Source organism: Centroberyx affinis, unplaced genomic scaffold, assembly GCF_046629955.1.
Source record: "Centroberyx affinis isolate AG114_WGS23_722 - 3 ecotype Tasmania unplaced genomic scaffold, CSIRO-AGI_Caff_v1 ptg005132l_1, whole genome shotgun sequence".
In the NCBI taxonomy this organism is placed as follows: domain Eukaryota; kingdom Metazoa; phylum Chordata; class Actinopteri; order Beryciformes; family Berycidae; genus Centroberyx; species Centroberyx affinis.
In genome coordinates this window covers 84998-101028 of record NW_027282546.1, presented here as the reverse complement: position 1 = coordinate 101028, position 16031 = coordinate 84998, and the positions used below count along the sequence as shown (strand labels likewise).

Genomic DNA, 16031 nt, shown 5'->3' with positions numbered 1-16031 from the left:
TGAATATTCTGTAAACTGGTTTATTCATGGAAACAGGGAGACTCAATCACAGGTTGTGAAAGGTTTAAATTAACCTTAATAAGACCTTAACCAGAGTATGACCAGTAGCCGGGTTGCTCCCTGCATGTATACGTAGCCAAGGACAAACAAAAAGTTGCACACAAACAACATAGAACGTTTAACATGAGCAAATATAAAATCAAAATCACATAAAAGGTAAGAGATAGACAAGTCCCTGATTCTGCCTCCAGATCCTTCACAATCACTTTAAAATTTCAGTTTTAAATTATTACGCTGTTATTTCCAAGCAGCTGTAGTATGTAAAGCCCACCTGCCTAATTCAGGTTCATCATTTGTCAGCATTTGCAAAAAATAACTGTCTAATTATCCTCCCTCTCATTCTCTTTTTGTCTTAGGTCTTCCTAACACATTTGGAGGGTATGATGAGACCCCAGAAGTAACAGCCACAAATTTAAAGGTTTTTATGGACATTAATGTTGGACTAGATGTCATATCTGTGCTGTCAGATAAAAATATCCAAAAAGTTGCTTTTCCAGGAATTGGTATTAAGATGTATTAACTTCTGATTGATGGCCATGCAGCTGAGAAAATGTACAATAGATTTTGAAGGGATTTGATGGGCCCTAGGGTCATGCAACTTACAGCCCACAAATCACCATATAATCTTTCAATTCAAGTATGAAAATCACTGGAATTGGAGTTACCAGGTTTACACCCAACTGCAGTGGAGTGTTGTACATACCTTGTATCATGTGTAGCCACTGTTGATGGGTGTACCAGGTAATTTCAACATCACAGAAACTGTAACCTCGACAGAACCAAAGGTTTTCATTTCGATGTAGTAGTCAGTAGTTTGCTGCTAGCAGCTATAATCCTATTTGTTTTTATCTCCATCTGTAGGAGTTTGCTATGGACGGGCTGGTGAATATTGTGGGCGGCTGTTGTGGGACTACTCCAGGACACATCAGGTCAATATTGTTATTACCGTATTATTGTTAGTAGTGGTAGTGGTAGTAGTAGCAGTAGTGATAGTAGGAGTGGTGGAGGTACTACTACTAGTAGCAGCAGTTGTCGTAGTAGCAGTAGTAGTAATGGCGGTAGTAGAAGTGGTAGCATTAGATCAGATTAGATCAGATTCAACTTTATTGTCATTGCTAAGTAAGTACTAAGACAACAAAATGCAGTTTAGCATCTAACCAGAAGTGCAAAGAAGCGGTAAAAGTGCAGTGCAATGTAATGTGCATATGTATAATATATAAATAGAATAAGCTATAAGGGTAGAAAGAATGTGCTAAGATATATACAGTATGAACAGTATTAACAGTATCAACAGTATGAAGAGTGGATATGAGTATGCAAGATATATGAATATGCAAGATGTATATAATAATATATATAGTATATGCAGTATGGTTTATATACAGTATGAACAGTATTAACAGAATGAACAGAGTGGTATGAATACACTAAGTATATAAATAGAATAAACTGTAAGGGGTAGTATGAGTGTGCTAAGATAAATAACAGTATAAATAACAGATAAATAACAGATAAAATAACAGTATGAACAGTAGTAACAGTAGTAGTATTAGCAGTGTTCTTCCAAATTGTCTTGTTTGATATAGTATACTGTTTAGGAGATGTTTCTACACAAGTGTAAGTGGCTCTATTTTACATCAGTTTTGTCACATTCCCTGCTCAGATTGCGCAGATGCTCAGATGACATTACATTAAAATGTAATGTCAATTTTGAGTAAGGTCACTCATACAATCAGAACATATTTACCATCTTTTAGTCTCTCACTGTCATTCTTGTACACAGTTGAACACGTTTCTAAATCTTTCTCCCTCCCTCCCTCCTTCCCTCTACATCCAGAGCCATATCTGAAGCAGTCAAACACTGCAAGCCAAGGGCGCCCACTGCTGACATTTATCAAGACTACATGCTGCTCTCAGGTATCAAAACCTCTTTTGTTACCTTTCTTGTTACCAATAAGTGTTTTTTATTTAAATATTGGGCAGTGAACGTACTGTAAGTAGCCATGAATTGGGAAAATTAAAAAAAAGATGTTGGAAATTCATAGCTCTAACTAAAGTATAAAAATCAAGGTCCAGGCACAGCTGTTCACTGTACATAAAAATATCCTTTGTTTTTAGAGTTTGTTCATGTATTTTTGTCATTTTTTGTCATTTTCACATAAAACAGTGGTGCTGAACACACCCTGCCCTGCCACAGGAGAGTCCCTTTCTTTTCCAGACTCCTGCTTCTCCAAAATGCCCATGAATGGTGCTTAGGATCTAAGATGTCTCCCTGGTTTCTAGGTTTGGAGCCGTTCAGGATCGGCCCCTACACCAACTTTGTGAACATCGGCGAGCGCTGCAATGTGGCTGGGTCACGCAAGTTTGCTAAGCTGATCATGGCAGGAAACTATGAGGTGAGACTGTTTGATTTTTTACTTTTTCTCACAGATTGCAGCCAAATCCTGGGTAGAGGTGGGAGTCTAGGTTGCATAACCCTTTATTTACCATGTGCTTTCCTCTTTCCTCTCCAGGAGGCACTGAGTATAGCTAAGACCCAAGTGGAGATGGGAGCCCAGGTACTGGACATAAACATGGATGAGGGGATGCTGGAGGGGCCAGCAGCCATGGCCCGATTCTGTAACTTCATTGGCACTGAGCCAGACATTGCACGGGTAGGAGATTAAGCCTATTAAAATATATATATATATTTTTTTTGCCATTTTTGCTATAGTAGAGAGAGACAGGAAAGATGGGTGAGAGAAGGGATTGATATGTGATATAGTTTGGTTGTCAGGCTACACTCAAACCCAGGAAGTCGTTGGTACATGGCATGCATCTTAGGCAAACTGAGCTGCAAAGCTATTGTGAGGGAACGCAAAGCGATTGTGAGGGAACGCAAAGCGATTGTGAGGGAACGCAAAGCGATTGTGAGGGAACGCAAAACTATTTTGAGGGAATGCAAAGCGATTGTGAGGGAACGCAAAACTATTGTGAGGGAACGCAAAATGATTGTGAGGGAACGCAAAGCGATTGTGAGGGAACGCAAAACTATTGTGAGGGAACGCAAAATGATTGCGAGGGAACGCAAAGCGATTGTGAGGGAACGCAAAACTATTGTGAGGGAACGCAAAATGATTGTGAGGGAACGCAAAGCGATTGTGAGGGAACGCAAAGCTATTGAGGGAACGCAAAACTATTGAGGGAACGCAAAACTATTGAGGGAACGCAAAACTATTGAGGGAACGCAAAACTATTGTGAGGGAACGCAAAACGATTGTGAGGGAACGCAAAACGATTGTGAGGGAACGCAAAGCGATTGTGAGGGAACGCAAAACTATTGAGGGAACGCAAAACGATTGTGAGGGAACGCAAAACGATTGTGAGGGAACGCAAAGCGATTGTGAGGGAACGCAAAACTATTGTGAGGGAACGCAAAACTATTGTGAGGGAACGCAAAACTATTGTGAGGGAACGCAAAACTATTGTGAGGGAATGCAAAGCGATTGTGAGGGAACGCAAAACTATTGTGAGGGAACGCAAAACTATTGTGAGGGAATGCAAAGCGATTGTGAGGGAACGCAAAACTATTGTGAGGGAACGCAAAACTATTGAGGGAACGCAAAACTATTGAGGGAACGCAAAACTATTGTGAGGGAATGCAAAGCTATTGAGGGAACGCAAAGCTATTGAGGGAATGCAAAGCTATTGAGGGAACGCAAAGCTATTGAGGGAACGCAAAGCTATTGAGGGAATGCAAAACTATTGAGGGAACACAAAGCTATTGAGGGAATGCAAAACTATTGAGGGAACACAAAGCTATTGAGGGAACTCAAAACTATTGAGGGAACGCAAAACTATTGAGGGAACTCAAAACTATTGTGAGGGAACGCAAAACTATTGAGGGAACGCAAAACTATTGAGGGAACTCAAAACTATTGAGGGAACGCAAAACTATTGAGGGAACGCAAAACAACTGTGAGGGAACACAAAACTATTTTGAGGGAATGCAAAACGATTTTGAAGGAACGCAAAACAATTGTGAGGGAACGCAAAACTATTTTGAGGGAACACAAAACTATTCCATTTTTTGTATTCCCCCCCAAATTTTTTTTGGCCCCACTATGACCCCTCAGGGCGTCCATAGCATTGGCCATCACCTAAATGAAAATGAAATGTGGTTTCATTTCATTTTCATATAATTTTCTCCTCCATAGGTTCCTTTGTGTATCGACTCCTCAAACTTCTCAGTGATCGAGGCGGGGCTGAAGTGCTGTCAGGGGAAATGTATCGTGAACAGCATCAGTCTGAAGGAAGGAGAGGAGGAGTTCCTGACCAGAGCTGCCACCGTGAGGCGCTACGGTGCCGCCGTGGTGGTCATGGCCTTCGACGAGGAGGGGCAGGTCAGGAGGCGAACACACAACACCCACACACACACACACACACACACACACACACACACACTCTGACCGGTTTGCTGTCGCCTCCCCTCCAGGCCACAGATGCGGAGCGTAAAGTCCAGATCTGTACTCGAGCTTACAAGCTGCTGGTCAACAATGTGGGATTTGACCCCAATGACATCATCTTCGACCCCAACATCCTCACCATCGGCACGGGCATGGAGGAACACAATGACTACGCCATCAACTTCATCAGGGCCACCAAGGTTATCAAGGTAGCATACACCAGTGGTGGAAGAAGTGCTGTGATCCTTTACTTAAGTAAAAGTACCAATACAGCAATGCAAAAATACTCCATGATACTCCAATGATCCACAGGAAGAGCCAGTCTTACATTTGTGTGTGTGTGCATGCGTGTGTGTGTGTGTGTGTGTGTGTGTGTGTGTAGGAGACGTTACCAGGAGCCAGGGTGAGCGGAGGTCTGTCCAACCTGTCCTTCTCCTTCAGAGGGATGGAGGTCATCAGAGAAGCCATGCATGGAGCGTTTCTATACCACGCCATCAAGGTACACACACGCACACATATACTAACACACACACACACACACAAAAGTACACTTTGCTTTGTAGCTCTGGGGCTTAAGGCAGGCAACACTACCAGGGTTATGGGTTCCATTTCCACTGGGGCCACCCCTAAAAAATGGTTGAACTCATGATACTGCAAGATGCTTTAGATAAACGCATCTGCCCAATTTTACAGGCCTAAATGTATGTATGTATGTATGTATACATCTATATATATATATACTGCAAATTCTCTATAATATACTGTATATGTATATACTGTATGTGTATAAATATACATCTATATATGTTTTTTGTTTTTTATTTATGTATTTTTTGCCTGGAAGGTTAGGACATATGGTGCATAGAGGATAGACAAGGTCCCCACGGGTCCTTGAAATCCTTGAAAGTTTGTGAATTTGAGAAAATAAAATCAAAGCCTTGAAAGTTTTTGAAAATAGACATAAATAGACATGGGTCATTGAAAGTGCTTAAATTTATATATTTGTGTTAGAGAAGGCAAGAGACCACATAGTCTGCCATCACTAACACAGCACAGTTGAGAAGTGTTCACACATTCAAGCCTCTCTCTCTTTTTAATTGTTGTCTGTGAGCTTCTGTAAAGCCTGCTAGTTCTCATTATAAAAATTCTCAGTGTTGTAACGGTAATTAACCTTGATCCGTGTCTCAGACTATGCTGTGTTGGGTCATTGAATTTGAGGGAATTGGGCCTGGAAAGTCCTTGAAAAGTCCTTGAATTTGATGTTTATGAAGGTGTGGAAACCCTGGATAGAGGCAGCTTGCCTTTCTTCACATATATTCACATATATTCGTACCAGAGTGGTATGGATATGGGAATAGTAAAGACACGGAGCCTGCTGGTGTACAACACTGGTCACATTTCCATGTATGGAGAATTCCCTTTTACTCAAGTATAACTGGGTTAGATTGACCTAAGCTCAAACTCTGGTTATGAGAAACCTGGTTAAGATGCCTGGCTTACTCCCATATTGCTGTGGCATGGAGACATCTTTCTAATTTCACTTGAGTACTTATATTACCACTAAATGGATCAGCATTTACTTCCCTTCTATTAGAAGCTACTATTGCTCATACAAAGAGGGTGGGGGGGAAATTCTGTTAACTGGATTATTCATGGAAACGGAGACTCGAGGGTATCATACCAGTTTTTTTTTTTTCAATTCTCATTAATTCAAACTTTAATAATGAAATTAATTCAAAAATTACACTAAAGCAAGTCTCTAAAAGTGTGTTTTAAGAAGTGATTTACAGGATGATATTGAATTAGCAGCCTGGTATCAAAGGTTCATGTTAACAGCTTAACCTGAATAAAGTCTTAACCAGAGCATGACCAGTAGCTGGGTTACTCTGGGAAACAGAGCCAGTGACACACACTGCACACACTCTCTCTCTCTCTCTCTCTCTCTCTCTCTCTCTCTCTCTCTCTCGTCCTAGAATGTATGGATGTGTTCTTTGTGGATACAGGAAGCCTGCCTGTGTATGATCACATGACAAACACACACACACTCATATTAGCTCTCTCCCCTCCCTGTCCCAGGACGGAATGGATATGGGAATAGTGAATGCGGGGAACCTGCCGGTGTACGACGGCATCGATAAAGAGCTGCTGCTACTGTGTGAGAACCTGATCTGGAACAGAGACGCTGATGCTACCGAGAAACTACTGGCCTACGCACAGGTACACACACACACACACACACACACACACACACACACACACACACACACACACACTGCTGTAAAGTACTTGATAGACCCTCCAGGATTCTGTGATTGCGCGATCGCAGAATTTACCACGGAAAATAGGTCCACCCGCGGAATATGTGTATAACATTCACTCTCGAAAACATGAATTTTTCAAAATGACCACTAGATATCACTAGGGTATAGGCCCTTTTCACATCGTCATGGTAACAGCTTCCGAATTGAGAAACAGGTGCATTACAGCTTCCTGTTGCCAGCTCTGGCCTTCACTAAACCGCTCCACAACAAAGACTCTTTTTATTGACTCCTGGATCTACTCTAGAGAAAAGGCTACAAGTTCGATTATGAAGGTGAGTTTTAGTTTCAGTTTCTCCTTGTCAGCTGTCATCTCTTGGCAGTCATCACTGCCTTTGTATAATGTTACATTATGGGGCTCGTTCATAAAACCTACCGGCAGGTTTAGCGTGACGTTAGGGGCAGATACCATTATGACAGTATCATGACACTCTGCTCCATCAGATCAAGTGAAGAGGCATCACTCTGCTCACAATATAAATGTATTTATTTTTTCTACACTATTAATATCATTCCATTGTCATTTTGCCCACAAAGTCCTGCATCAGATTGTAAGCCATTATATTTTTTACAATCTGCCTTTGCGGGGCAAAACGTCAGTAGAATGGTTTTAATATTGCAGAACATGTAATCACAAGAAGTGACACCTCTTCACTTGATCTATGCAGCTTTGTTTTGCTGCAGTTTGACTCACCATGTGTGAGTGGAGCGCTGCCTTCAGTCTGTAGGATGCTGTCTGCTTAAATGAAGCCCTATCAAGTCTATGGTGCACTTTTTTCATACGGAGATACTCTCTTCATTCAACTAAGGCGTACCAAGAGGTGGCGGTACGGAATAACAAGTAAGGGTGCTCATGTGGACAAAAATCAGAAGTGCCGGTACTCAGTACCGGTGAGTACCGGCCCATTTCAGGCACTGCCGTCATGGTGTTTTCTCATTCATAAACGTGAAATACCAGGACGTTATTTGCGTTACCATTCTCCCCGCACTTCCACCCCTTTTGATCATTTACATATTGTGAAAGCGATTCATAAAAGCACCATCTGATTTGATTCAGTTTATCGTGATGAAGAGAAGATGACGGTACGCATGTCCCATAAACTTTTTAGCAGCTGCTGGAGTGAAGCAGAGCTGAAGTATTTAAGAAAGAGAACGCTGCACACTGCTGCCACTGCTCCCACGTATTTATTTTACAGGGGTTCATTTTTTCATTCCATCTTGTTAATGTTTACACATGTAGAGGTTCAACCCTCTAATTTTTCAAGAGTTCCAGTTGAATACATGTACAGTAGGAGTTTAGGTCATTTTATGAATTTATTACAGATCCCTTTTAACTGGATTGATGAATAAATATATATTTTTCAGAATAATTGATCATTTTTAGCTGTTTTTCCTAACGTCCGCGGAATATCAACAACAAGGATTTAACATTTATTTATTAATATTTATAACATTCAACCATTGTAAATTTGTAAATGTGTAAATTTTATTTAACTAGTGCCTTTTATTTTGAAGTTGTACTTGCAAAGTCTTTCGTAACATTATGCTGCTATTACTGCTTTTACTACTGCTTTTATTTATTTGTTTTATTTTAACTACACCGAGAGAAGCCAGGCGAACTTTCATTGTACCTGAGTATAATGATAATAAAGATCATTCTATTCTTTTCATCCTATTCTATTCCATTCTATTCTATATTGCAGAATAATGATTTCTAATCGCGGAATTTGAGATTTTTTTTCCCGCGGAATCCTGGAGGGACTGACTCGATGTGTTAATGTGTGTAACAGTAGAGGACACTGACTCCTCTCCTCTACTGTTGAAACAGAACAATGCAAAAGGAGGGAAGAAGGTGGTCCAGACAGACGAGTGGAGAGAGCGATGTGTGGAGGAGAGGTTGGAGTACGCTCTCATCAAGGTGAGATGACCGCAACACTCAACAAGCAACAAATAGTCATGGGATACGACAAAGTATAGAATCTAAATAAGAGTAGAGCAAGTGGGGGTAATATAAACCAGTGGTTCTCAACGTGGGGTCCGGGGACCACCAGGGGTCCTTGAGGGGGTTCCAGGGGGTCCCCAGCAAATTAATACTTGTTTTATGCTTTTTATATCTAGGATCGTTTTTTATTATTTTCAGTGTATTTTATACTTGTACTTGTATTATGCTTTTTATTCTAGGATTGTTCTTTATTATTTTTAATTTATTTTATTATTATACCTGTTTTATATTTCTTATACTTGTTTTATGCTTTTTATACCTTAGGATTGTTTTTATCTTTATATATTGATTTTTATTCTTTCTCTTGTAAAGCTCTTTGAGCTGCATTTTATGATATGAAAGGTGCTATATAAATAAAGTTTATTATTATTATTATTATTATTATAAATTGTTAAACTTCAGCATTATTTTTTATTTACAACAAGTTAACACAGTTGGAGAATGTAGAAGAATGAATGTTTTGATCATAGTTTCTCTGTTATCTCTCTACCTACAATAGAGATAGTCATGGAATTCTGGGCAAAATCATATCTAACAATAAAAATATTCTCAGATGTGGGATCCGAGAGACAAAATCTGATCAAATGGGGGTCCGTGGCCCTAATGTGAACTAAATTAGGGGTCCGTGATATGAAAAAGGTTGAGAATCACTGATATAAACTACCTACCTTCTTTCATATGTGTTCATATTTCTTCTGCCCAATACTCTTCTTGTTGGGGTGTGTGTGTGTGTGTGTGTGTGTGTGTGTGTGTGTGTGTGTGTGCAGGGCATAGAGAAGTATGTGGTGGAGGATACAGAAGAGTGTCGGTCCCAGGCCGACCGGTATCCTCGGCCCCTCCGCATCATCGAGGGCCCGCTGATGAACGGCATGAAGATGGTGGGAGATCTGTTTGGAGCTGGGAAGATGTTCCTGCCACAGGTACAACGCCACTGTTTCCAGCTAATGGGACCGGATCGCACTAAATATAGATGTTTATTATATGTTACATTTAATATATGTAAATATATGAAATGCTGTGGTGTTTTTGCACTGCTCATCTCAGAGATCACATCAATCAAACAGTGTGGGCAGTACTGTGATGTCTTTTTCCTTGTTGGTGAATTTTGAGGTTCTATAGGTGGCTGCAGCTCTTTTCTTTGTCTGTTCAGCCATGGTGGCTGTCGTTGCTCATGCTAACTACCCAGCTCTTCTTCTATTTATTCCAAACAAACCGGAACTGTAAAACGCATCACTTCCTGTGTACCGGAGGATTTTTCCAGGGAAAGAGCTACCAGACACCGGATGTTTGAAACAACTATAAAAGCATTGAATTAACTGGCTATAGGTTGAATCACTGTAGCAGAAAGTAGCATTTATTTATATGAAGATGTTGCAGATATATATATTTTTTTGCTGAGTTATATGTTCTTTACACCAAGGGGTGTTATCAATGACACTGTGATTAGTCATCCTGTCAACCTATCAACAACAGTCAATTTCCCTCTCTTTTAACATGATAAACAATTGTTTCAAACCACAAGTGTTTGTTATAGGTACACTCCTTGTACTCACAAAGCACAAAGAGCACAATTTGGAGCACAAAGAATGTACCTCTAACATACACTTATGGATTTAAACTATTCAAATGTTAAAAGAGAGGAAATTGTATGTTGTTGATAGGATGCCTAATCCCACTATCATTGGTGATACCTGTTGGTGTAAAGAACGTATATAACCCTGATGAAAGCAATGCGCTGAAACGTTGGGCATTTTTTCAGCATAATCCTGTTAGAATAAATATTCAAGAATTGCAAAGACTATGCGGCCTTCATCTATAATCCTGTATGTTAACCTTGTTGGTCACCTCGGGTAATAGTGCTTCTCTTTTGGACTACTATATTAAAATATATATTTCTGTATTTAAGTCATTGTCCCTCTCCATTGGTTGGTTTGGTCTTCCATCAGACACAACGTGTCAGACACCACTGTTCAGATTTGGATGAAACTTGAAAAAAATGATGCCTCTCACCATTGTGCCTGCATTTAAAAAAAAAATGCACTGATTGGCCCAAGGGGGGCGCTACAATTATGGTCCTTGTGTGTGTGTATAGGTGATCAAGTCAGCTCGTGTGATGAAGAAGGCGGTGGGCTATCTGATTCCCTTCATGGAGAAGGAGAGGGAGGAGATGATGGCGGCTTCCGGGGAAACTGAAGAGATGGTTAGTCTGGACTACACATGGACTCATTAGTGTGCTTGCTGAAGGTGTCCACACTATATGCAGTCACTCACAGTGTTTCATACAGGTTGACTATTTACTTGGGGCGGTGGTTGTTGGCGGGGAGGGGTGGGGGTGTAACTAGGGCTGGGCAATATATCGATATTATATCAATATCGTGATATGAGCCTAGATATGGTCTTAGATTTTGGATATTGTAATATCGTGATATGGCATAAGTGTCTTTTCCTGGTTTTAAAGGCTGCATTACAGTAAAGTGATGTCATTTTCTGAACTTACTAGACTGTTCTAGCTGTTCTGTTATTTGCCTTTACCCACTTAGTCATTATATCCACATTACTGATGATTATTTATCAAAAATCTCATTGTGTAAATATTTTGTGAAAGCACCGATAGTCATCCCTACAATATTGTCGCAATATCGGTATCGAGGTATTTGGTCAAAAATATTGTGATATTTGATTTTGTCCATATCGCCCAGCCCTAGGTGTAACCTAATTTCAATATATCACGGCCTGTCATGGGTTATAGATTGTAATACTTGGACCCGCAGAGAATATTGGCTCCCAGGTCAGTTGAAATGGCGAGTTCCCATTGTCAGCCTCTTGCTGCTAACAAGCAGTTCAAACAGGGCATGTCAACCAAACGTATGAAAATGAGAAAAGCTGACATTGTGGCACTGAATGTCTAATCAGATGGTGCTTATTGAGAACACTGCAAGAAAGCAGCATCAAGACAAACCGAAACATACAGCAATGTACAAAAGCAAAATGCAACCTCTCTTCCTCCACCTGTTCCTAATCTTTCTCCTCCTCTTCTTCCTCCTCCACTTCCTCTTCCTCTGATGTTCACTCCCTTTGTCTCCAGGATCCCTATCAGGGCACCATCATTCTGGCCACGGTGAAGGGAGACGTCCATGATATTGGCAAGAACATTGTCGGTGTAGTGCTGGGCTGCAACAACTTCAGGTAAACTGGTACTGCTTAGTTCTTGCTGGGCACCATGCTCTTTTCCATCCACACCCTGCCCAGTTCAATCACACCCTGCCCAGTTCATCCACACCCTGCCCAGTTCATCCACACCCTGCCCAGTTCATCCACACCCTGCCCAGGTCATCCACACCCTGCCCAGTTCATCCACACCCTGTCCAGTACAACCATAGTCTTCTGCTGATCACCGCTTCACCACTGGGGTTTTTTTTTCCGTTTATTTTAGGCCTATTGTTTATGTTCCAATTTTTGCTTGTAAAAGTTATGTGATCTGAAATAAATGCAATACTATTTTTTAAAGAATAATAATAATTATTATAACTGTATAGCCTATTTTCTTCACGCCATGTGTTCAAAAGATTCCACTCACAGCTGCACAGTTAACGTTCCGATCGGAGAACGTGCCCCCCCCCCCCCCCAGAACGTGCTTTGCAACTGTTGGCTACGGAAAGTTTTCGCTTCAAAATTAGGCTAAAAACGTGGATCTTGTAGCGAAACCCAACCTTACTTCTCCTGTTTGGGAACATTTAGGCTTTGAGCCCGATGAAGAAGAAGAAGAAGAAGCCGCATTTGCAGCAAGGAAATCAACGTCATGCGAGGAAACACGACAAATCTAGCATCGCATCTTAGGACCACTCATCGCCCGTTATTACGATGCAATGAAAGGCACCCCGTCTACCTCGGGACGTCCCGGCTCTGCACTACGTCAGTTAGGAGTCTCCGAGGCATTTGCCAGAGTGACTAAATACAACCGGGATCGTAGGCAAGCACTTACAACAACTGTAACACTGTTCAGAGGTTTAAATATTTTTTTTTTATGGCGGTTACCACAACGGTTTGAATGGCTTCGCTAATTTGTGCGGTAAGGGAAAAAATCAATACCGCGGCAGCTCTATCCTTGATATTCTTAGATTGGCGCTTGTGGACTGCCCTCTTCAATTCAGACCACAGGTTTTCAATTGGGTTCAAGTCCGGAGACCGAGATGGCCGTAGCAAAACATTGATTTTCTGTTCCCGCAACCGTTTCTGTTGATTTTGATTTATGCTCGGGGTCATAGTCTTGTTGAAAGGCCTGTCTACGGCCAAGTCTCATATTTATACCCCAGGGAAACAGGAAACGGTGAAAGGCAGCAATACAGTTTCTGGAGACTCAATAAAAAAAAATTTGATTTTCATCACAGACACCACTTTGGATTTATTTTGAATATTCTTTAGGGGTGACACTGATTTTGACCCCTGTGTTTTAGCAAAAGTTTTTATTTTTATTAGCGTATTAGCATTAAAGTAAAGTAAGTAGTTTCCCCAAATGTTTGAGCAGAACATTTGAATCATTATGTGTATTGTTTATTTTTATAATTTTTGCTCGTTTTCATGAAGGGTGGCAATAATTCTGGAGTTCACTGTACAATGATGAGAACGCATGCTCCGCCATTTATCATCCAGCCACCAAGATTCTGGGCTGCCAAAAATAATCATGCAATGTCCATGGATGAGTCATTCTCAACACCCGAACTGCATGGCAGTGATATCCAGTTTTGCATTTTTGTGAATCCGGTCCTCCATGAGTGCGACTAACGGAGACAAAACAATGAGTGTTGAGTTCTCCCTCCGTGCTTTTTTTTCTTCACCACCGATGGAGCTAGCCATATCCGATAGGAAGAAGAGCAAAAACATCTTCTCTGACAAAAGGATTGGATTGTCCGGACCTGCCTTATTCCTAGCCTTCTATCATGGAGGGAGGCCAGACATTTCGCAGTGTGATCAGCTCTTCTGGCTTGCAAGGCTAACTGGGAGCCGTTCCACTGGAGCAGTTCAGGGTTAAATGCCTTGCTCATGGGCACTTTGGCAGTAGTTATTAAATGAACGGTCTATAGGGGATGTGACCTGCTCACCTTAGGTTTTAAGGGCGTTTTCACCCCTGCGCTTTTAGTTCGGTTAAATCGGACTCTGGTTGGTTTTCCCCCTTGGTGCGATTCGTTTGGTCAGGTGTGAACACAGTAATCGCACTCGGGTGCGGACCAAAACAACCGCACCGAGACCCTTTAGAGGAGGCGGTCTCGGTCCGGTCCTGAACGAACTCTGGAGCGGTTCGCTTGTGGTGGGAACGTGATCCGACCTCCATCCGACCCAACTACCAGGTGTGCTCAATTTACTCCACAAGTTTGAGCTAAACGGCTCCTGTAGCCCGGTAGCAGGTACAGCAGGTAGAGCAGGTATAGCATTTTCAAGACGTTTCCTTCGGCATTCTGCTGGTACAGTTTTGCCTGATATATTGCCCAGGTAATTGCTCCATGTTGCATAGCAATGTGCACTAGTCCAGAACACAGGACCTTCTTCCTGTATTTACTTTCCTGCTCCCGCCCCAGACACATCTGACCAATAAGCGGAGTGAACGTTCTCACCTGGTTTGTAGTGATGCATTTTGGTTCGCTTGGATTTTTCTCCGTGTGGAAAGAAACCGAACCAAAGGGAAAACGCTACAAGTTTACAAACTCATCAACTGATTCGGACCAGAGCAAACCAACTATAGGTGTGAAAACGCCCTAAGATACCCTGCACATGTGCGCAGCAGTGTGTGAGTGTTAGCCAGGCAGTATGTGGGTCTATCCTTTAATGCTGTAGTGATGTGTGCACATGCAGGGACGTGTCTGTGCCACGCTTCTGTTGTGTTTAGTTGTGTGTGTCTGTAGTGTGTGTGTGTTTTCCAGTAGGATTCAGCCTGTCTCTACTCTTTCAGAGTGATCGACCTGGGTGTGATGATTCCCTGCGATCACATCCTCAGAGAAGCCATCCGACACAAAGCAGGTAGCTTCAAAATCTTCTGTATAATACTTACAAAAACTCCTCCAAATATTGACCGTCTTCATATTATCAATTATCATATTATCAAAAGTATTTGGGGTGAAGACAACAAAATATTGTGATGAATACAAAATAAGCAAAGATAAGAAAATATGTAGCTGCAAGCAGCCATTAGCACTGTCCAAGGCCATAGTGCATATGATTTAACAGTGAGAATATAAGCTTGATTCATCATTTTGGAAAAGTTCTACACCTTCTGCATCAGACAGATGGTGAACGTGCAATTTTACATTTTGGCCATTCTCTTCTCTCAGACCATTTGAATTACTCATTGCTGAAAAGGTGTTATGAGATTTTCACCAAATACTACAAAAAGAAAGTTGCCAACCCCAGCTTTAATTCCCAGATATTCAAGCAATCAGACTTCATATAAATGATTGTAAAGATCTAAAAGTGTGTCAGAGATTTGGTTGCACTGTAGCTTTACCAGAAGGCCAAAAATTGGCTATTTTTCAAATGGCAATATGTTAAACACAATTTCACCAGCAGGTACAGGACTCGCTAAAATGTTCTATCTTTCAGATGTAGAAGTTTTCCAAAATGATGAATCAAGCTTATAATTTTCACTGTCAAATCATTTGCCCCATAGGCTTGGACCCCACTAATTCCCTCTTGTGGCTACATGTAGTAGTAGTAGTAGTAGCAGCAGCAGCAATAGCAGCAGCAATAGCAGTAGTCATACTACTGGATGGTTATGGTCATGTGATGTTTTCCTGCAGATATCATTGGTCTGTCTGGTCTCATCACCCCCTCTCTGGATGAGATGATCTACGTGGCCAAAGAGATGGAGAGACTGGGAATGAAGACGCCACTGCTGATTGGGGGAGCCACCACATCTAAGTAAGACACACACACTCCTGAGACGATAATATATACAACAATACTTTAAGCCAAATAATCTGATGTGCTATGGTAACTCTGATAGTGAGCAAGGAGATAGTTAGCCATTTTATTTGGTTGCCCTGGTAACTCCTGTAGTAACGAGGGAGCTATTTAGTTTTTTTTTACTTTGGAGAAAACCTTTCAGACTATGAAAGCCTAGAGTGCTCTGTAGTGGGATATGGACACTTCAGTGCTGCTGACACTAGCTGCATTACCATCATAGTCATAATCCCAGTACAGAGTGCCCTCTTGGCT

At 41.4% G+C, this 16031-nt stretch overlaps 1 protein-coding gene across 1 annotated transcript in view; it reads left to right on the top strand.

Annotated features, from left to right (window-relative positions):
• mtr (5-methyltetrahydrofolate-homocysteine methyltransferase) overlaps positions 1–16031 on the top strand; it is a 49741-nt gene that overhangs the window by 13585 nt on the left and 20125 nt on the right. The window contains exons 10-24 of the mRNA XM_071546124.1: positions 417–478; positions 922–989; positions 1898–1977; positions 2344–2456; positions 2574–2714; positions 4257–4442; positions 4535–4714; positions 4888–5004; positions 6582–6722; positions 8652–8741; positions 9593–9745; positions 10918–11025; positions 11911–12011; positions 14770–14837; positions 15614–15734. Coding sequence (XP_071402225.1) covers positions 417–478; positions 922–989; positions 1898–1977; positions 2344–2456; positions 2574–2714; positions 4257–4442; positions 4535–4714; positions 4888–5004; positions 6582–6722; positions 8652–8741; positions 9593–9745; positions 10918–11025; positions 11911–12011; positions 14770–14837; positions 15614–15734 — 1729 coding nt within the window. The remainder of the gene's footprint in view (positions 1–416; positions 479–921; positions 990–1897; positions 1978–2343; positions 2457–2573; positions 2715–4256; positions 4443–4534; positions 4715–4887; positions 5005–6581; positions 6723–8651; positions 8742–9592; positions 9746–10917; positions 11026–11910; positions 12012–14769; positions 14838–15613; positions 15735–16031) is intronic.